This window comes from Harpia harpyja, chromosome 7 (assembly GCF_026419915.1).
Source record: "Harpia harpyja isolate bHarHar1 chromosome 7, bHarHar1 primary haplotype, whole genome shotgun sequence".
NCBI classification, from domain to species: domain Eukaryota; kingdom Metazoa; phylum Chordata; class Aves; order Accipitriformes; family Accipitridae; genus Harpia; species Harpia harpyja.
In genome coordinates, this window is record NC_068946.1 from 16,830,892 (window position 1) to 16,853,165 (window position 22,274).

At 42.6% G+C, this 22,274-nt stretch overlaps 1 protein-coding gene across 6 annotated transcripts in view; it reads left to right on the forward strand.

Annotated features, from left to right (window-relative positions):
- FN1 (fibronectin 1) overlaps nucleotides 1-22,274 on the forward strand; it is a 55,665-nt gene that overhangs the window by 13,806 nt on the left and 19,585 nt on the right. For 4 of the 6 annotated variants that reach the window (XM_052791759.1, XM_052791760.1, XM_052791757.1 and 1 more), the window contains exons 11-26: nucleotides 309-437; nucleotides 2,061-2,204; nucleotides 4,605-4,726; nucleotides 5,951-6,128; nucleotides 6,253-6,429; nucleotides 8,062-8,190; nucleotides 8,308-8,397; nucleotides 8,943-9,137; nucleotides 10,563-10,835; nucleotides 14,089-14,355; nucleotides 15,890-15,984; nucleotides 16,342-16,510; nucleotides 16,817-16,903; nucleotides 17,653-17,844; nucleotides 20,218-20,490; nucleotides 21,539-21,721. In XM_052791759.1, coding sequence (XP_052647719.1) covers nucleotides 309-437; nucleotides 2,061-2,204; nucleotides 4,605-4,726; nucleotides 5,951-6,128; nucleotides 6,253-6,429; nucleotides 8,062-8,190; nucleotides 8,308-8,397; nucleotides 8,943-9,137; nucleotides 10,563-10,835; nucleotides 14,089-14,355; nucleotides 15,890-15,984; nucleotides 16,342-16,510; nucleotides 16,817-16,903; nucleotides 17,653-17,844; nucleotides 20,218-20,490; nucleotides 21,539-21,721 — 2,703 coding nt within the window. The remainder of the gene's footprint in view (nucleotides 1-308; nucleotides 438-2,060; nucleotides 2,205-4,604; nucleotides 4,727-5,950; nucleotides 6,129-6,252; nucleotides 6,430-8,061; nucleotides 8,191-8,307; nucleotides 8,398-8,942; nucleotides 9,138-10,562; nucleotides 10,836-14,088; nucleotides 14,356-15,889; nucleotides 15,985-16,341; nucleotides 16,511-16,816; nucleotides 16,904-17,652; nucleotides 17,845-20,217; nucleotides 20,491-21,538; nucleotides 21,722-22,274) is intronic. The other 2 variants (XM_052791762.1, XM_052791763.1) reach the window with 1 other exon arrangement.

Consider the following 22,274-nt stretch of genomic DNA (forward strand, 5'->3'; position numbering starts at 1 on the left):
GAACAACCAGGCAGTTTTGTAATTTGAGTAATGTATAGTACTTTGGACTGCATCCTACAAATCTCTTTTCTACAAGTGTTGCTTATTTGCACACTGCTGATAAATGAACTTGGGAGCAGTGGTGTGTATGCAGCACTAATCTGTGATGATCACAGGTACCAGGAGGGCTCCCTTTTGTGTGAATGGAGCTTGTCATGGTCAGTCTCTGTAGGCTGATCAAAAGGAGGGAACAATACACCAAGCAGAAGGATTTTGTCTTAAATTTTAGAGCTATTGCTGACAAACTGTTTCTGCTCTTTCTCAAACAGACCAGTGCATTGTGGATGGTATCACCTATGATGTGAACCAGACCTTCCACAAGCGTCATGATGAGGGGCACATGCTGAACTGCACATGCTTTGGCCAGGGCCGGGGGAGATGGAAATGTGATCCTGTTGGTAAGTCACCAGCTGTTCCTGCTTGCCAAACGCACTGTGTGGCTGTGTAGAAACTGGTTATGGTATGATGAAAATGATGTGTGAATTTGGGCCCAGTCTTTGCCCACTTTCTGCCCTGAATTGCACAACTGCAAAAGTAGAAGTAACGCTGGATTTGCTGGAGGGTAAGTGAAAGGGCATTCTTAGTTTTAAGGACATAAGCTTGGGTTATCAGACATGCCACAGAAGAAGTCAATGATGATGCATTGGTAATGGATTGTGGCCACATACCTCTTAAAATGTAGCAGGTTGTGGTAACAGGGCACATTATCCCCAGGCTGGGGTGATCTGGCTGAATCCTGGTACTTGAGCTGTCGGCCTAGCAGGCATGGCTCTCAGACTGAATGCTGATAAAACAATATGCAGCTAGGCACTGATGCTAGGATCAGTTTTCTTTCCTTTCTCTATCCTAAAATCTTCAGGTCTTCTCATTGAACTGAAAAAGGAACGCCAGCATGTATTAACTTACCTTGGAATAAATTGATTTTTTTGGCTGCCCTTTGTTCTGGCAAAGAGAGAAAGCTCAGGATGAGAACACGTGTTAATAGCACTCTGGAGGTTAGCTAAAACCATCATGGTTTTCTGTAGGAATGACGAGATTTCATCTCTTCTGCCTCCCCCCATTTCCTAGTGAACCTTGATTGGAAGATAAGACCTGGCTGTTTGGTTTGCAATTACTAAATCCAAGAGAACTTCAAACTATTGCCAAGAAAATCTATTAGAAATTACTAGTGGTTAAGTTCTGCTTTATTTACAGTAATATCTATACAGGTTTACTGGAGGAACTTGGATTGTAAAGCTCCTGAAAATTACTACTTTGGAAGAAGGGGAGGGGGAATGATTTTGGCTATCTGTAAAGGTGCAATCGGTTTAATTTTGTTGGCTCTGTCTAAAGAAGGCTCCTGTTTAGCCAAGCGAGCATAATGCTAGTTCTCACTGGAAATTTCCATTGAGCCAGAAACACAGGCATAGGTCAGACTAGAAAGTGTACTGAAGCGCTGGTACTGTGTTGTATTTATGCTAGCTAAGCTGATTTCAGGATTTGATCTGTCCTCCTTTGGTTTATACAATGGTAAATCTAGAAAGACTCTGCTGAAAATTAATGGGTCACTTCAGACTTATAAAGTATAACTGAATTCTGCTGAAGCCAGTAGGACTTTTGCCATTGATTTTCTTGAGAGCAGCATGGTTTAGCTTTGGATGAGAACTTAGTTGACTGGAGTAGAATTGGGCTCCACAATAGATAGTTCAAAATAAATCCTTTCTTGAAGGAACACCCCATTGACTTCTCTGGAAAGCTTGCCAGGTGGACAGCCTGTATGTAACAGTATCTTAAGAAATGCATCACAGCTGAATTAGCCCCCTAGTATCTAACTTAACACATGCAGTGATACATCAAGAACCTTGATTTGAGATTCAATTTCTGTTGCCACTTTCTCTTTATGTAACTATATTTGCAAATAAATGTTGTTACATTTCTTTGTGTAAAAGCCTCTTGTGACTTAACTCTTCTGTGTTCAGCATAGATTTTTCGCTATAGTTTCAGTGACACACAGTGGTTAACTGTCTCTTTTGTGCCTTTAGATCAGTGCCAGGATTCAGAAACCCGTACCTTTTACCAGATCGGAGATTCGTGGGAGAAGTACGTCCATGGTGTCAGATACCAGTGCTATTGCTATGGTCGTGGTATTGGAGAATGGCATTGCCAGCCTCTGCAGACCTATCCTGGTAAGAAACCCAACAGATAACTGACTCATCTAACTGCTGAGTAAGACACGAGGAAAGCAATTTTTCCATCCCTCACCTGTTCAGGTTTCTGTACATTATTCCTTTTGGTTTCCTTTTTAAACAGAACCATTTCCCCCCCTTCATTGGCAGGCACAAACAGGTGTCATGATTATAAAGATGGGGCCAGGCCCTATTCCTGAGGCCAGGGTTCATTGAGAGAATTACTATCAGTCCACACAACAACTTGGGTTTACGTTGCATCTTAGTCTTTAGTGATATCACACTTGCAACCTTCAGTTTCTATTGCTTAAAACTCTTACATGTGTAGTCTTTCCTTTTCTACTCACTACAGAAGCAAAATCCACCACAGAATGAAACATTTTTCCTGATCAGTGCCCTGAAGAAATTAAATATTTGAACTTTTGTTTGCCCAGTCTGTTCCAGGAAATCTTTATAGGGACAGGCAATGCCTGTTTGTTGGCTTGTTCTGTTTCAGTTCCATGAACAGAATATGATAAGGGGAACCTCCCTACTTTCCTGTTTAAGGTTGCAACTGCCACTGTCTTAATCTGAATAAAATGAAATATTAAGGCTGTGTTTTGGCTTCCCTGTTGGGAAGAGAAGACTGTGCTCATGTCATTGGTTCCCCAGCCCATCTCTGAGCATAAATGTGGAGGAACTGCATAAGGATTGGATGTAGCAGTTTCAATGCTGAGGTGATTCTCTGCCTTTATATCAAGATAGATTAAGAAGAGTCCGTCCACTCAGTAGCTGCAATGTATTTATACCCTAAGTGCCCTGCGAGGTAAGAAAGGGAATGTGAGGCTCATTCAGAAAGAGGGTTTTAATATAGGTGCCCCTGCTGTAGAAGGGGACTAGCCCCTTTGAAGTTTATTGCAACAACATACTTCATGTAAATAAGGTGAGTACCTCTTTGTGACTTGCTTCATGCACACTGTATAGAAGGTCTTTGCAACAACACCCTATTGAACCTGACCTATACCCAGCAGTGTTGTCAGTGAACTGACTGCATTTCTATCTGTGGCCATACAGCTAGTGAGCCAGAGACAAGGCAAAAGGACACTTGGCAGACAGAACTATGGACTTGCCTTTCTTTGGGGCAGCAAACTAAGGAGGGCAAGAATAGGAAGCAGGCCTTCTTCGGACTTTTTTTTCTTGAGTTTCTTACTGGGGCTTGCTGAGCTTCATTGACTCATGTCAGACTGCTTAAACAAACATTTCCCTGAGCTATGTGAAATATGCATGCCTCCAGACTGGAGACCAGGGCTTTGGGCTTCTTTACACACAAGAGTGACTGAAAATGTGTAAATAAACCAAATCTAATATTTCTGAATGTAGGTTTGGGGTTAGGTGAGCTTTGAAATTTTCTGCCTGTGGGCACATGTTTGTTTGCCTGGAAGTCCTGTTAAATACGGAGCAGGTATATATGGTTGTCCAAATAAATTATAATTAGAAGTGTTGGGAGTCGGGGGAGGGTGAAGGTATTTAATGGCTAAAATGAGTCACTTTCCTGCAGATTCCAGGGTGCTCTTTGCTGGGATTTTCTGAGAACTAACATGAGGACAGTGCTGCTGAGCGTTCAGTGAAACCTCCCCAGCAGGGCTGGGAGGGACTGAAAGGAGAACCATGGGATCATAAAACCTTTCCTTCTCTGTTGGAGAGCTTTGTGGAGAAAATACGCCTGAGCCTGATCTAGCTAAATGCAATCGGTAGTCTTAAGCGTTAGAGCACTGCTGAACTTGCATTTTCATGAGTTTATGGGCCTGATTTGTCTCAAGATTTCCACCAACCCTTCCAGTGTGGTGTGTGTGCAGAAGACATGCCTCACTACCTGTGGAGTGCTCCACAGCGTCATGAAAATTCAGTGTTTCAAATCAACTGATTGAGAAATTTAGTAAAATAGTAAAAGCCTAGTGTCTCTTTGCAGGGTGTCTTCAATGTCAGATCAGGAGTTTGCCCTCATCATGCCACAAGATTAGACCTGGATTTGGCAGACATTTCTCATCTGTTTCCCTGCTCTCATTGCAGAAGATATTAATTGATGAACGTAGTTAGTTGCTGAGACTCTCCCTCTCTTTGAACAGTATGACTTTGCTTTGCAGACTTTTTCTATACTAGACCGCTCCAGTTTTCTATTTCATTGATAACTCAGGAAATTAACCCCAAAAGTGCATGTTAAATCCCCCCCAGAATATATTCTGCTTCACCAATTTTCTACGTAGTGATGAAGCATTAAGGATAGAAAGACAATTTAACTTGTTTCCCATGTATAGAAATAGTATACTAGCCACGCAACTTTCTTGCTTTTTGATGACTCCACAACGATGGCAGAAGAAAAGCATCCCCAGTATGTTAAAAATGGCAATTCTTTTTTTTCAGGGTCAACTGGGCCTGTTCAGGTGATCATCACAGAGAGTACAAATCAGCCAAACTCCCACCCTATCCAGTGGAATGCTCCTGAACGATCTCACATCACCAAGTACATCTTGCGCTGGAGACCGGTGAGTGCCACATCATCATTCATTCATCAGAAATACTGTATTTGGCTTTTTCTGGTGTCTGAAAGAGGCTGACACAATTTCAGCAAACTTTAGCTGCTGATTCAGTGTCCTTGTCCTCTTGAGGTCAACAGTTACTCTGAGGATCAAAGACAACCAGTCCTGTATGTTACTCAAACACTTGATGTTTTCCTGCCCTAACTTTACTGGTCGCTGTTTTCATGAAGTATCTTGCTAACCAAAGCACTAGCACAGTAAGCAGACAAATTTATATCCTTGCTCACTTTAAGTAATGTAAATCCTTGTGGAAGCTTCTTCATCCTAAGAAACATTGCTTTAGTACCATGTGCATATTCAGAGACAACTGGGATAGATTTTATCCTATTAATGAGGAGGTAAAAATGAGTAGGGTATGAAGATATAAACAGCTAGCATTGGATTAAATAAACAGTCATCTCCCATCTTCTCTGAAGTCTAAACCAAAGCTGGTTAACCACTGCTTGTTGGCTCATTCATATTTGAGGAATGATTAGGTTTAACCAATGTAGATGAGTTGTGTTACAGTTCCCCTGAGTACAGCTTCACAAAAGACCACTTAATGATTAAGAACATTAGTACCTCGATGCTGCCTGTTATTAAGAGAACAATAAAGGCCCTGATCCAAAGCCATTAAAGGCACTCAAGTCTTTTTACTGACTTCAGTGTATCTTGGATCAAGGCCTGAATGAAATGGACTTTAAAGCACTGGAGTACAAACCTCAGAGGATGGAGCATTATTTTAGAGCTTCCCATAGAGTTCAAACACAGGGTAGAAGGGAGGAACTTTTCTGTATATTGTTTTCAGATGATGGCTTAGAGTATTATTGTGAACAGCCTTCAAATATGCATTTTCCAGCCATGCCTTCATGCCTTACTGCATTTTTGATAAAGGAATGAGTTTAGTTTATATGTCACAGATAATGCTCCTTTTAAAGGAAAAAGTTCAAAGCTAGATTGTTTTCCAGTTTACCCCAGTAAAACTTAATTACCCAAAAGGTCATTAGCCCTGCTTCCTGGCATACTTTTCTCATCTCCTTCAACTTGATTTCATCTGTGCATTAGCCATTCAAGTCATACTTGTGTTTGAGTATCACAGTCCTTGGTAACCATATAGCAGCTTAGGTCACTAGATACCCCTGCTTGCAGGCTAGGCAGTGTCTCACTATTTGAGTGCCCTTGTTCTTGCAGAAAAACTCTGGAAGGCAGTGGAAGGAAGCCACCATCCCTGGCTACCAGAACTCCTACACCATCTCAGGCCTGAAGCCTGGTGTGATATATGAAGGACAGCTCATCAGTGTTCAGCGGTATGGCCACAAAGAAGTCACCCGCTTTGATTTTACCACAACCAGCACCACAGCAGTGACAAGTAAGTTGAACAGTGGGGCATCTGGAAAAACCTAATCTCCTTCACATAAGCCTTTGTTCTGTGCATCCCAGTTAACACAGAAGTAGCAATGGTTAATTAAACCTCTCTTTCTTCTCTCTTGTAGGCAACACTGTTTCAGGAGAGACAACTCTTCTTCCTCCCGTGGTTGCTACTTCAGAGTCAGTCACTGAAATCACAGCCAACAGCTTTGTTGTCTCCTGGGTTTCTGCTTCTGATACAGTTTCTGGATTCCGTGTCGAGTATGAGCTGAGTGAGGAGGGTGATGAGCCACAGTATCTTGGTGAGACAATATTTGAGTCTACTAGACCAAAGCATTGTTAACAGTACATTGCTGTTTTCTGTGATGATCAGGATAGCTAGTGTAAATAGTGAGGGTCTTGCTATCTTTCAGTATGATTCAATTAGGATATGAAAGTGGCAGGACTAGCTCAGATTAAAAGCTCGCTTAGTTCATTGTCCTTTCTTCATCAATGGCTGTAAGTTCATGTCCAAGGAAGAGTATGAGAACAAGGCAAGTATATAGCAGTACCTCCTCAGAATACTGTCCCAGAATACTGCAGAGCAAAACTCCCTGAGCCAGAGGTGGTGGATTTGTAATAACTGTGGGTAGATCTATTTATTCTTTTCAGCTCCATTAATTTGTCCAGTCTTTTTTACCTTCTGAAATCATGTAAATTTACTAGCTTCCAGAGCGTCCTGAAGTGAGCAGCAGTGCCAATGAGAAGAGAACGAAATCTGTTTTTCAAACTTGCCGCCTGGCTAATTTCCTTTGCTGTTTCTTTGTCCTTCCATCAGAATGGACAGAAATCTTTCCCAAGTGTCCTCTCTTGGCTACTTGTCATCTCATGGATGTCTGTTCCAGTCTGCTCTGTTAGTTGTTTTGTTTGGATCAGATCTTACTCATCTTTGATTATGTGTCAACCTAGCTAAGCTGGGAAGCTGGTTAAAGGCACTGGACTCAGACCTCAGAACTGAATCCACTTTTCCAACATCTACTATAGAGCCTGTGTCACCACACAAAATTTCATCTTAACTTCTTTTTCCTAATTTCCTGTCTTAACAATGGTCATAGCAATATCTTACAAGGATTTGAGGTTATAATAGCTGTTTGGACTTCAGTGCGATAGAACAATGACATGAGAAAAAGAACAGTAATCCTCTGACCTAATAATTCTCCCTGGACTGTTGCTCCCTGAGCTCACAGGCTTGGACGCATGAGTAGAAGTGCCTTACACTGGGATTGCCAGCACTGTCACCACCTTTCTTGTCTGCACACTGGCTTCCCAGACAGCTAAGCTGTGTTGTGAAGCAGCTTCTGAGCTCATCTGTGTGTAGACAGAGGTTTACAGGCAAATCGAAAGGCAATTCCCAGTTTCCCTTAAGATGCTTGGCTTCAGTCTGGCCAGTAAGGAGCTGCTTCAGGGGGAATTTCCTACATCTGGCATGTAGGTGGATATGTGGGGGAAGGGAGGGGGGAGAGAAGTTCATCAGCCCTCAATGTCATTCTTCTCCACTCATGAGTCAGTCTTTCCACATAACCTATTCCTGTGAAAGTTTTTCCATATATTTCTGTACTGAAAATACAAGTCAGGGTATGAAATGAGTACTCAGTTAGCTGAGATGGCTAAATGCCAGCAGCGTGCAGGGGGCTTGCTGCTCAAGTTGCCCTGGCATATCACACATCAAGCCTTGCTTTCCTAGGTGTTGTCTGCTTGCTGAGTGTGGAGACCTGTCCCAACTCTCCACACAACTTTTCTGATGTGGACTGAAGACACAGTGCAGAACAGTTGCTGTTTTATTGCAGGAAGACTGTGATTCAGCCCAGATTAGAACAGAGGTCTCTTATTTCATTTGGAGAGAAAGCAAGAAGATAAAATTGCTAAGGCAATTTTTTCTTTCCTGCCTTCCTTAGATCTTCCAAGCACAGCCACTTCTGTCAACATCCCTGACTTGCTTCCTGGCCGCAAGTATATTGTTAATGTGTATCAGATCTCTGAAGAGGGAGAGCAGAATCTGATCCTGTCTACTTCACAGACTACAGGTATGTGTGGGTGGGTGTTGCTGCAGTTTGAAAACTGTTTTTATTGTTTGCTCAATACATTTTTCTTACCTCTTATCCTCACGCTTGCTGTCCACCTCTTTTTATTCCCTTAAACAGCTCCTGATGCACCTCCTGATCACACCGTGGAAAGTGTAGATGACACATCAATTGTCATTAGCTGGAGCAGACCACAGGCTCCGATCACAGGTTTGTCTAATTGAAGTCCACCTATTTTGCACTACTGGTAGAATCTGAAATCTAGGTAAAAAAGAAAATGAAGTGTAACTCTGGGACAGAGGGCTAGTGCATAATTCTGCCCAGTCTGAGAGACCAGCTGGAAATCACATGGGCAGTTTAGCATTTGCTTGGTTTCATTGTCTGAACCAAGCAATTCAGGAGGCTGGATGCAAAATGTTTCCTTCTGGATTTGTGTTAAACCAAAAACAAGCCCCATGACCTTCTCTTCGTATCTGTCACCCAGACCATCCCTTAACAAGCATGAGAACTGTATAGACCTAAATCCACATGTCAAAACTCAAATAGTCTAATCCAGGTCAGATTATGCTTTGTAAGGCATTGAGTGTGTGATCTGTAGATGGGACGTGAGTACAGGCAAGCCACAGGTCCTACTGAAGTTTAGGACTATTTTTATGAAACCTCAGTAGGGAGATCAGTTTAGCTCTCATTTCTGTCATTCCTTGTGCTGGCTTACAAATTGTGGCTGAGGACTATATATACTTCTCTTGCTTTAGGCTACAGAATTATCTACACACCCTCCGTGGAAGGCAGCAGCACAGAGCTCAACCTGCCTGACACTGCAACCTCTGTAACACTCAGTGACTTGATGCCAGGTGTTCAGTACAACATCAGCATCTATGCAGTGGAAGAAAATCAGGAGAGTACCCCTGTCTTCATCCAACAGGAAACCACAGGCGTCCCACGCACAGGTAATGGTCAGCATGTTCTGGATATTAGTCACTGAGTTTTCTGTTAGTACATACGCCAAATGACAATGCAGGCTCACATTGCTTTAGCAAAATGAATCTGTAAAGGAAGTCAATTCTGTTTTTTGTCATGGTTGTTGTGTTTTTTAATTGTAAATGTCACTGGTATTGAAGTTCTATAGTAAAATCGTACTCACTTATGAATTGACACAGTCAAGACACCACTCTGTATTAATAGGGTTGTAATTCCTAGGGATCAGACTGGAGGCAGGTCAAAAGGTTGGTCTTGCATTTTGTCTACAGAAAAGAGAGATCAGAGTTTCTTAAATTGTCTTAAGGGGATTCTGCTAAGAGATTTTCTTAAGAGCCTGGTAAATCATTTTGCCTCAGTACTTGGCCTGCAGATGTTTAAGGTTAGGTACTCGGACGCCACAACACAAATCTGAATTGTTCACCTGACTTCTCCCTCTCCCTTCCAGTCCTAACCATTATTTTCCATTGCAGTCAGTGGGGATGGGAGATTGCTCAGCATTGACTGATGTGCCAAAATAACACCATACGATCTAAACTTGAGGCACCCACAATTTAAAAAACTGCTGGTTTCAGGGTTCTTTAAGTATCCAATTGGGCTGAATAGCCAAACCAAAAGAAAGGATAGTGAAAGAATTGGGATCTGATGTGGTAGCAGTGGAATTTGATGGTCCTGCAAGTTGCAAGCACGTGTTTGCAAATGGGAATTTACCAGGAATGAACTTGGCTCAATGATTTTATGGTTTGGCATCTGTATCTTCCAAAAATGTGCACTGGTTAACCTTAGGGCAGTATCAGTCCTAATCTGAAGAAACTTAATTTGAACATAGGAATTCAAGGGTGCAGTACTGTGGACAACACAGAGGGAACTGGATTTTGCCTTTGACTATAGTAAGGCCAGAATCAGCCCCTGTACTTGTTTAATTATAAAAGGTGGATCTGAAGTTAATTATAGACATGCAGAACATGCCATGGGTTTTGAAAACCCTGTCTTAATTTTAAAAGGAGGTTCCTGTTTCCAACCCCTGGAGTATTCCCCGCCCCCCCCCCCCCCCCGCCCCCCAAGCTTTTGGTTCTGCATATACTTGAAGTTCTGTAGCATTTTACATCTGGTCTTTCAGTTCTCTTTCTGTGACAGCAAGATACCTTCTGTGACTGAGGTTGTAAAATACTTGGGACCATGTAGTGACATTTTGAATTGTAGTCTGCTTGAATATTGTCTGGGAATGTGTGTACACGTTTACAGTAAGGTTACCATGATGTTTTTATTTTGGTACATATTCTTGGGCTAGCCATCGTTCAATCAAAATTAACTTTTTTTCTTCCATGTAAACCTATAGCTTCTCCTGCCAATTGCTAAGGACTCCCTCTAACACTGTTCTGTCACTCTGCTTTCAGATGAAGTTCCTTCACCCAAAGATCTGCAGTTCGTGGAGGTTTCTGATATCAAGATCACCATCATGTGGACCCCACCACAGAGCCAAGTGTCTGGCTATCGAGTGGAAGTGATCCCTGTCAATCGCCCCGGCCAACATGGCCAGAGACTGCCTATTACCAGGAGCTCTTTTGCTGAAGTTGTCGACCTGCTGCCAGGAACAACCTATCTCTTTAAGATCTTTGCCGTGAGCCACGGCAGGGAGAGCAAACCTTTGACTGGAGAGCAAACCACCAGTAAGTGTCTTTCCTTCATGCCTTTTTCAACCTTTTGAAGTGCATATTTCTCTGTCGCTTAGAGAAATATAAACAGAGCACTTAAAGTGCAACGGTTATAGCCCAGGAGGTATCCCATAGCTAGGATGACAGGGCTGGGAATTCATTCAGTCAAACAATGATCTCTTCAGCAGATTTATCCTCCTCCAGGGCTTTCCAATGGGAGTTTAACTCTCATGGCACTTTAAAACAATTTTGTGTGGCTGGAATTCAACTCTTTTATTACTGACTGAAAATTGATGGTCCCTGTAGTTCTTTTACAGCACAGATCGCAGCCTGTGATTTTTTTTTTTTTTGATGATACCTTAGGGCAGATTTCAGCATGACGTAGGAGCCTTGCTGAGATTGCTCTGAAAATCCCTGTCTCCTTTCTGACAGCTATATACCTATTTGGCTCCACTGTCAGCAGTAGGAGTTCTGCATACACATGTAAGGACAGGCCTTGTCATCGAAAGGACTGCATTTCAGCTTTGCCAGGTGAGGCCTGGCTTTCCACAGGCTGTCTCACCACCCCAGAAATTTCACTGTCAACCCAGTGAAGCCTGGGGAACTGGTTTGCAGCAACCTCAGTGGACTGTTGACAAGAGTCATGGGGAGCATATGTTTTTCAGGAAAGGTGGTGCAGGATCTCTTGGAACCCGATTGCTAATGATCTAGTGGCAGTGCAGCACATCATCAGTGTGAGGCAAGATGACAAGCAAAGTACACAGTCTGTCAGGCATTGCTTTTTGCTTTGCAGAAGTGCAGAGAAGAGAGGAGCAGTGGCTGGGCAAGGTGTAGGCTTTCAGGTGGAAGAGGAGGAGTTGAGCATGGGTGGTTATCTCCATTTTTGATCAAAGAAGAGCAGGCCAGACAGAACCTGGGATGGGGTTCATTTGAACAGATCCTGTTTATTGGGCAATAGAAGGGTGACTCTGTGGTGTTCTTTGAGTGAGTCACATTATTCAAAGGACGAAAATTCAGCTATGCACATCTGCTGCTGTTCTAATACTTTTCAGTACATGAGAGCAACTTTTGAGAATCCAGCCCAACTCTTACAAAGATGAGAGGGAAGGAAAGGAAATGGGATAATCTGTGAATATAGCCATGCTGTTTGAGAAATAATATTTACTTAATAAATCCATCCGTTAGGATAAAGTTAGGAGCCATGAATAGTGCCTCTCTTACCATCTCCCTTGACTATGCAGGGACAATGGGATCCTTATGTTTGTCCTTTGACATAGGTATCTGATTTCATTGTAGCATAGATGGTGTGAACACCCTCCCTCCTCTTTCAAGTGAGGCTTTCAAAAGCAAGGATGCGACTTAGGAGTCTGAACTCTCTTGGAAGCATTTAGAATAAGAAGGGCTCAGTTCCCAGTTAGATCTGTAGTTTTTTGTGGTTGTTTTCAGGAGCCTTGGCTAGGTGTAGAGCTCCTCTGAAAGTCCACTCAGAGAGGAGTACATCAGAGCATAGGCATTTGATTCAGACAGCACAGGGCTAGTTACAAACGTCTGGAAGGAAATGTCCATAGGCTATGATCATCCACTTAACTGCTTTGCCTAAACCACATTTCAGAAAGTATTCACATAAATTGCATCCTGTAATCGAAAGTCCTGGGAAACAAAAATCATTCAGAGTTCCCAAGGAAAACCCTGCAGCAAAAGTCTCTTCCCACGGTGTAAATGTGATCCTCTTTTTGGCCTTCCGTTAAAAAGCAGTCTACAAATAAACTCCGAGTGTGTGTGTGGCTTTTTAATCTTCCCCCTTTTCCTTTAGTATGGGGAGAGGAAGTGATAAAAGCCTAATAGAACTGGTAAATTAAATTGTGCAGAAAGGAACTGACTGTAGGCTACAAATCGGAGGAAGATACAATCCTTGTCAGGTGAGACTTAGCACAGATCTAAGTACCAAGAAGAGATAAAGCTGACTCTCAGCCCATGGGTTGGAGATAGGCCTGAGGAAGGTCACTCTCATCCTTTGTCTTTTAGAACTATCTCCCCCATCTTTGCAAGTGGTGGAAGAAGGAAGTCCTCGCTTCCTTTTTCCCTCCCTCCTCAAAAAGGGAGAAGACAGTGGGGGAGAAAACAAAAAGGACAAAAACTGCTTCCCGCTGAATCACTGGGAGAGTGATGAAAACATTAATTTTTGTCACAAAAATGTTATTTAGTCAGGGGGAGAAAAAGGCATTTGCTATCAAAAAAGAGCATTGATGGAACCTTTCCTCACTGCTCTTAATTTCAGCATATGATTGGGCCCTAGAAAATGTGCGGAAACTTGCCAGGTAGATGCTATAAATTCTTTGCTGCAGCCAGTGCTACCCTGCCTGCTGTGGGGGCACATTGCTTAAGTGCCTTTTGCCCTCTGAGCCTCATCTTGTCTCAGCCAAAGGTAGTGACTTCTCTGCCATTCGCTGGACTCCAGTGCAGTGCTGAAGAAGCTGTGTCGCTTCAGCCTCTTGTTTATGTAGTTTTCTGGGTTATCAGTTTCAGCAGCTTCCCAAGGGCAGTGATAAAAAGGGGAGGAAGCCTGATAAGAGCTGTTGTGTGAGTCCCATGGGAGAGATGAGCATGCTTAGAATTGTTGTATAGTCAGTTCCACGGTGTGATTATTTTTAAGTAGATCTAGGAACTGGTTTTCTGCAGAAAGTTGCTGACTGTTATTTATTTTTACATTAAAATGACAAAGTGGGGGTGTTTTGTTTTGGGAAGGGACTTTGAGAGGGCAGGGACTAGGACTGGGCAAAGATTTAAAAGAATAAATCTTTTTAACGAAAAAAGGCTAAAGTTAGGTTTCCGTGCATACACTCACTAGTCTAAACTGAGCTAATTTTTTAAAAATGCTCAGCATTCATGAGAAACTATTGAAATTCCTGAGTGCAGTTGGGTTCATCTGTCTCAACTCAGCCATTAGCCTGACTTCCCCATGGGATGAGCACGTATGGCAGCAACCCAAATTGGCGCAGCCTAGAATGTGCATGTCTGCCTGGCCCAGCATATTACCGGATGGCACTGAGGCATGTATATATTTATTTCACTTCTATGTTCAGCTCTCTCATGGTCCCCACCTTCTCTCTTCCCCCCTGTTGCACTCATGCCCCAAGTGAGAAATACAGGCTCAACAACCTCACTGTACGCCCATGTTTTGTGCATGGTAAAGGACGTGCTTTGGAAGTAGGGGTGAAGTAGAGATTCAGCTGGAAAATTGATGCATGTTATGCTTTTTCTTCCCCAGAGCTCGATGCCCCCATCAACCTGAGATTTCTCAATACCACAGAGCATTCAGTGTTAGTGTTGTGGACACGGCCCCGTGCTGTGATCACAGGATACCGGCTGACAGCAGGTCCCACCAGAGGAGGTCAACCAAGGACCTACAACGTGGGACCTTCTGCCACCAAGTACCTTCTCAGGAACTTGCAGCCTGGCACTGAGTACACAGTGTACCTTGTGGCATTTAAAGATGACTTGCAAAGCGCCAGAGAGACTGGAGTCTTCACAACTTGTAAGTACAATAGGCACATATTCCTCTTCCCTAATGCCCTAGCCTTTCTTCAAAACTTGTGCTGAAAGTGGCTATTGTGAATTGGTTTATAGAAGAAGCCTTTTGAAGTAGCATTCCAGCAGAACTGCTTGGGAAATATTCCTTGTTCTTCTTTCTGAACTATTTGGCAGGGAAAAGAGTTATTTGCATCAGAAAGCTTTTAGTAAAATACATCTCAGCTTTTTGGTGATTAAAAAAAAAAAGGGAGAACTTACTACTGGTAACTCAGATTTTGTTTAACTGAATGACAAAGAAATTTAATTTCACTTGATCTTTCCAGTTGTTTGGTTTTGGCATGACAAATCAAGGAAAGCAAACAGCTCCTTTAAAACGGGTAAGGAATAATTAGTCTGTCATTTCTATAAAGCTGAAGGCAGTCATTTCTCAAGCCCAACCATACCATCTAAGGCAGCTCAACTGCATCTTTTTTTTTTTTTTTTTTTTTACATTTCAGTCATCTGTACTTGTGCTGTTGGCTTGGAAGAAATATTAAGCAAACTTTGGGAGGAAAGGAAGTTCTGTAAGAACCCACACATACTTCTACAAAGAACAAATAGATTCACTGTTTAAATAATGATGAAGCAGTCATATAAACTAACAAAATTCAAAGCCATCCAAGCTCAGAACCACATCCTCTTTTCAAAAGAGAGTGTGGTTTCTTTTAGAACAATGTAAAATTAAAATAAAGGTTCAAACTTTTAACCAGAGTAACACTGTTGACATTGGCAAGGTGGCAACCAGCCTTATCTATATATATTTCTCAATTAGGATATGATTGGATATCTCAGATGATTATTGCCTTCAAATTCTGGTTTATCTGAATGAAACCAGTCCAGTTTAAGACTGTAGATTAATAAACCGATCTCTTCATTAATAACGAAGCTGATTCAGATGAAACTCAGTGGAGTTATTTAGACTGGTTCTGGAGTACACAAAGGCTTTGGCTTCTGTGTGATGCTCCTGACAGATATCAATGAGACCACAGATTCCTCAGATTGACTTTGAGCTCCCTTTCACTCTGCTGACTTCAAAAGAGTTGAAGATGTTGGTGAGGCATGAGATGGTCCTAGCTGGGACAGCTGGATGACAGACAAGGGTGTAGTGTTGTGCTGATTGAATGGCATGTGATGGGTGAAGGAAAAAAAAAAAGCTGTTTTTTGAGGAATACTTTAGATATCATGCCAAAAACAATATTCCCCAAATTCTTGGGGTTGGATGCATAGAGGACTCATGAGGCCCAGTTCAATATTTTCTTTTTCCTCAGGAACAACAAAAGCACTGGCTATGATTAGACCACTTGCATACTCTGACTATCAAGCTCAGCAGCAGACAGAAGTCATCTGTCAGATCCCTCCCAAATCACTGGATTTTCAGAAGTAATATAGTTCAGAGTTATTACATACCTCTTGCTATTTGGACTGCTGTAGGTCAGGTTTTCTAACTGTTTGGTCCCATCACAGCAGCTAGACTTCAACTCTGTCAATTCACTTCACAGATCAGCCTGTTGGCTCTGTTCCTCCTTATAACACAGAAGTGACTGAGACTTCTATTGTCATCACCTGGACACCTGCCCCAAGGATTGGTTTCAAGGTAGGAGAAACTGAAGTCCTATGTTTCTTCTTCATCTTGCTTCATTGTGATAGGGAGGACAGATTAAAGCTGTTTACTATGGACTGTGGTGAAGATAGTAGCACAAAGGAACGAGGTGCAAAAGACATGCTGCTTACAAGGGGCAGGTCTACGTCACAGAGGTCATTGCAAGCATGTCCTCTGGGCTTCAGGTCAAGTTCATCAGTGAGACATCTAAAACACAAGTTACAGGATTAACAGTTGACATGAAGCGTACAGACCCATGATAATCATGTTGGATGATAGGTCTGGGTGCTGATAGTTAGCTGGAATAGGAATATTTGAGACTAAAAAGCAAACTTTGCTGCTTCTCTGCAGCTGGGTGTGCGCCCAAGCCAAGGTGGAGAGGCTCCCCGGGAGGTCATCTCTGATTCTGGCAGCATCGTGATATCTGGCCTGACCCCTGGAGTGGAGTACACCTACAGCCTCACAGTCCTGATGGACGGCCAGGAGAGAGAGACTCCGATCATCAGGAGAGTGACTACACGTATGACACATTTGCTTTTCCACAATTATTCCTTCTTCCACTTGCTTCCCCTGTGCTCCCAAGATGAATGGCTGTCTTCTGGGAGTCATTTCTAGTCTTTACCTCCTGTTGTGGTCTGGAAGGTGTTTTTCTTTTTGATGCGTAGGTGACAGTAGCACTAGCTCTTGCAATGCAGGGTCACAACTTCAGGAGAATATTTTTTAGCTAATTCTGAAGTGTAAGGATAGAATCTGGGGAGGAGGGATGCTGAGGGAGCTGGCATGATTCTCAGTGCCATAAATGACCCATCTGTCTGAACGCTTGCAGCATTGTCTCCACCAACCAACCTGCGCCTGGAGCCCAATCCTGATACTGGGATCCTGGTAGTCTCTTGGGACAGAAGCACAACTCCAGGTAACTATGTGAACTCACACTATGCTCGAACCTCCTGTTCGAATGCTAACATTTGTTCTGCAGAGCCTTGCAGTTCATTAAGGAGACTTTGATGGGAAGCTTGCTGTTGAGTAATTTAAGGAAAAATGTACTTATTTCTAGATATATTCAAGGATATAATTCACAGTTAAGTATAGGTTGCCATAGGACCCTTCATGATTTACATTCTGTGTAAAATGCTATTTTGGAGTATGAATGTGTTTAAATATTTCAGCTGTTCTAGGGGTTTGAAGGATTTTTTTTTTTAAAAAGTCCAAGGGAAGGAAAGCAAAACGGACCAAAAAGATTTCTGGCAGTGAAGAATGAGCTCATGTTATTGAGAGTAAGCATGGGATTTCTGAAAGTGTTCAAGATGAACTCTTCTCCCACAATAGCTGATGGGAGCTGTACAATTGACTTCTGCAAAACAAGGATTGAAAGCTTTTGAAAACCCCGCTCTCAGTCAGTAGATGTATCTTTTCTCGACATGTCTTGAGAATTTCAGTTTGGTAAGGTCTGAAAGGGAACTGAAATTATGCTGTGAGAGTGGCATGGCTACCTCCCAGGAACCTTATTTTGGGGTGCTTGAGAAAACAACCTCTTGCCTGCTGGGCTCAGGGTGGCAAAATCACTTGTAAAAGGTAATGTGTTTTCTTCAGTGGTTTATACTGAGACCTGATGTAAATAAATACAGCATAAGATTACTGCATTCTGGTATATCTGTATTTCAGGCATCAGTGGGTACCGAGTGACCACGGCTCCTACCAATGGGCAGCAGGGCTCTACCTTGGAGGAAGTAGTAGGTGCAGATCAGACCACCTGCACCTTTGAAAACCTAAACCCTGGTGTGGAGTACAACGTCAGCGTTTACTCAGTCAAGGATGACCAGGAGAGTATCCCCGTCTCCGAAACCATCACACAAGGTAATGAAAGGATGAGCAGCAGTTTTAGCTACTCAAAGTCAAATTGCTGAGCCCAAGAGCCCTACATTGCAGAACTCCTATTAGTCTGATGGCAGAGGGCTTAGGCTTTATATTTAGTCTCAAGAAGCAGAATAGCCATGTACCAACGTGTGACAGAGCAGTTTTTATACCCGTGTACTTCTCTGCATGGGCAGCCTAGATTGTCTGTCAACAGGGTGGTGGTAAGGAGATGGATCTGTTTTATCAGTACACTGAACTGGAGAGCAACAGAGATTTAACTTGGCCCTGCAGTGCTGCAGCATCTGGAGCACAGCTGGTGGGAATAGGAAGTAGGTGAAGAGAGGTATGAGTGGGAAGCAAGCACAGGAGAAATTCTGGCAGCAATAGTGGGAGAAGATCACTTCAGCACAATGGAGAGGAAAGCCAAGATTGAAAGGTCTGTCTCTGTAGCACTTCTGGGACACAAAATGGTGTGTGCCACCTTGCATTACATGCTGTGATGACTGCAGAAACTACCTTTGTAGTCACAGTAGCAAAATTAATATGCATCTCCTCAAATGGTTTAATTTCGTTTTCCTTTATGAGGGCTTTGTTTGTTTTTGTTTCTGCTCAGCCCTGAAATGGTGCCAGCTACTGTGTTTGCTTGCTCTTATAACACTGCTTTAAAATGTCTATGCTTCACTGAAGTGCTGTATGCTCCCTGGGGGGTGGACTAATACTGTGATACTGCATAATTAAAGCAGTAATAGCTTTAGCCCTTTACTGTCTTCTGGTGGAGGAAAGCTAAGAATGTATGTCTCTGGCTTTTAGCACTCTTTAGAGGTGATATGGTACATGCATTCCATGTGGATAAACAATCATTTTACAGAAAACTGGCATTTTTTGGCATCTATTCTGTAAAATAAGTCTTCTCCTAGAAAGGCATTAAAATAGAACATAACTACTATTATTAAAGCCAGTCTTTTGCAATATTATGGTCCCATAATTCCTTTTCAGGCTAACTTGTAATGATCCAACAGAATGGATACCGAGTCCTGCATCTTTGACTCACCTATTGGTGATTGATCCTGAGTGAGGAAGAGCATCCATTGGCTCCCACTGATTTCAGGATCACCCTGCTAATGTTACACAGCCAAATCTTGTGGCTTAAATCGATACCAATCTATTGACTTGAGCAAAGAGGGTTTGGCCATTGTTGATTAAAGATGCATCTAACATTCCCCACTCCCTGCCCAATTCTGTTAGTCCTAACATGCAGGAAAAGAACAGCTTTGCTAATAGGAATAATGTTGATAGCGAAAACAGTCACAGCTGTGCTTGTTTGCCATACAGAAATTGAGGCAACATCTAGAAGGTCATTAAAGAGGATCCTTATTCAGTGGCTCAGTTCTGAGATTTTGAACAATTTAGCCAACAAATCAAGTCAGCCTCTTGGCCACGTCATGTGCTGGGCATAACCTCTGAATATGGGGATGTTGTCACTCTTACAGAATTCTTATCATCTAAAGGTCATTTTTAACCATTTGCCATCTTTCCAAGAAAGTGTTTTATTACTCACTGTTCCGTATTGTCTGTTTTTAGCACATATATTGCAGCAGTTAGTGGTAAGTAGAACTTGAGGAATTCTGTGCCAGATCCTCAAGCTGTTACAGGGATTTGAGACTTTTTTCCAAGTCCAGTGTCAATAGTTCATATAGTGGATGATCTACCCTGAAGCTTTGTGACGGTTCTCACCAGCTGAGGGCATAGTCTGATTTAGTCCCTTCAAATGGGTTGATATTTTTATGATCTCAATGATAAAAGTTAGACTTACCATTCAAACAAGTCAAAAATTCTAGAGGGTCAATCAACTATTATTTCAGAGGAGTTGTTTTATTTATACATTAATAGACTTTGATTTCTTGTTTTCTACCAGCAAAAAAAACCCCTGGGTATGTTTTTTTGGTTTCAATTCTCATCAAAAAATGATGGGTCTTTATGGCTCATCATTGCTCAAAGTAAATTAGTTGCGAGTTAAGTGCCTCTTGTAGGTCTTTCTGAAAATTGTATGTCTAAAGTGGAGGTGCATTGTCTCAGGGGACCGGGGTTTCAGCTTCTGTCTGCCCAGGGAGGCAGCTGGAGACTGCATTAAAGGGTGCAATATAAAAAGAAAAAACAAACAACCCCCCCCAAAAACCCAACCCCCAAAACCAAAAAACAAACCACCAAAAAACCCTCCTTTTCCCCCAAACCCCAAGAGAAATTTTGCATATCACCGCAATTGCTTCTAAAGTTCTGTCAATGTTAATAGTGATGAACACTGCTTTTTTCTCCTTTGTCTTTCTTTTGCCTCTATATGTCTTCGCCTTTCCCGTTTGCTCTTTAACTCATTAGAGGTGCCCCAACTCACTGACCTAAGCTTTGTTGACATAACTGACTCAAGCATCGGCCTGAGGTGGACCCCGTTAAATGCCTCCACCATTATTGGTTACCGCATCACAGTAGTTGCGGCAGGAGAAAGTGTCCCTATTTTTGAAGATTTTGTGGACTCCTCAGTAGGATACTACACAGTCACAGGCTTGGAGCCGGGCATTGATTACGACATCAGTGTAATCACACTCATTAATGGCGGAGAGAGCGCCCCTACCACTCTGACACAGCAAACGGGTGAATTTTGAAAACTTCTGTGTTTTGTGACATGGACGGTGTTTCATGCTGTCACTGGCTGTTGGGGTGACAGGGCTTTGTCCAAAGAGGAATTGAGCCACTCACTGGGGGGAAGCCAGACAGACCCAGCTTGCTCCTTTTTCTAAATGGCAGCTGGGGATGGATATGCACTGCTCAGTTTTCTAATTTGAGGCATTTTAATACTATGTATGGCTGCAGACTTACCAGGCTCATTCACCTTCTGCTATTCAGATTTCCAGCATCCAGCTGGAACCAAGAGCCTGAAACATGAGCTGTATATTCGCCAGACTTTTAAACTGTGATTCCCCAAAATAAGAGTGCCAAAGGGCGGAGCAGTTCAGCAGACACACTCAGCCTTGATAGCTGTTTGAGCTTCCAGCAGTCTGTTTCAGTGGTGGCCCCACTCTTTCCACAATGCCCCAAATGATGCAGATGAAAGGCTGCTCCCTGAGTACATGCCACTGACAGCCATGCCACACCTTCAAGGGTCTCTATAGTGCATGAGCAGAAGGCGAGCTGAAAACTGGTTCTTGCATGAAATCCTATTGTCTTTGAAAATCCTGAGGCTGTAAATCCTTCAACACGAGTAGAAGTAGAGTCATAGGAAATTAGTGATATACCCTCTCCTCTCCTGTGTGTGCATGTATGAATTCTAGATGAGATTACTTTTCCATCTGTAAGCTGCTGTATGGCAACTTTAAACCTCTCTTGGCTCCACATGTGTAATACGAAATCCAGCTGCAAGAAGCACGTTACTGAAACTTGCTACCTTGTTTTCAAATTAGCCCCACAGGGTATATTTAAAGTATCGGGAATTGCCGAGAGGCTAAAGGAGCCTGACAGTAGTACAGACATATTTTTCTCTTAACTATAGTAGAACCGACTGTAGTTTAGAAGTCTGTTTGCATGGGTCTGACACAGTAGTCTGTGATGCATGAGAGACTTTCTTTGGTGATACCCTGAACATACGTCTTGATCAACTTTTATGAATCCGAGAACTAAGATACATTTGTTCTTTGCTATGTAGCTGTGCCTCCTCCCACTGATCTCCGCTTCACTAATGTGGGGCCTGATACTATGAGAGTGACTTGGACTGCACCAACTTCCATCGTTCTGAACAGTTTCTTGGTGCGCTACTCGCCTGTGAAGAAAGAGGAAGATGTTGCAGAGCTGACAATTTCACCCTCAGACAACATGGTGATCTTAACAAGTAAGAAAGTTACATATATAAGCAGCCCCTTATATATAGGTGGAGACATGACATAAGGTGAGGCAAAAGAAAAATTGCTTACTGTAAGTGTAACTGGCCAAATTCTCGCCTGATCTAAGCTGATGCTGAAATAGCCTCATACAAACTCACACTAAATGAGGTTTGGCCACTTGCTTTACCCAAGTTAAAGCCAAACCATGGGAAAGTTTTTCCCATCAATCCAAGGACAGTGATGAATCAGACTATGGGACAATTGCATTGATTTGCAGCCTGGTTAGGTATTAAGAGTAAATACATATTACTCACCTGGTTTGCCAAAAGTGTCAAGGACTTGCAGTGCAGAGGTTCAGGGAGAGGATCAGAATGTGCAAAAGGTCATTGCTCCTTTGGCTTTGTATGCTCGGTACCAGAAAATAAATACTGTTTGGAAACTTACAGGACATGGCAACAAAACGTGGGCATTTTCAAAGAGCCGACGTGAATTTTTGCTGCTGCAAAAGCTGTGTTATATTTGAAGTTTTTTTTCTCCATCCTAGAATGAGCTTGGTTGAGT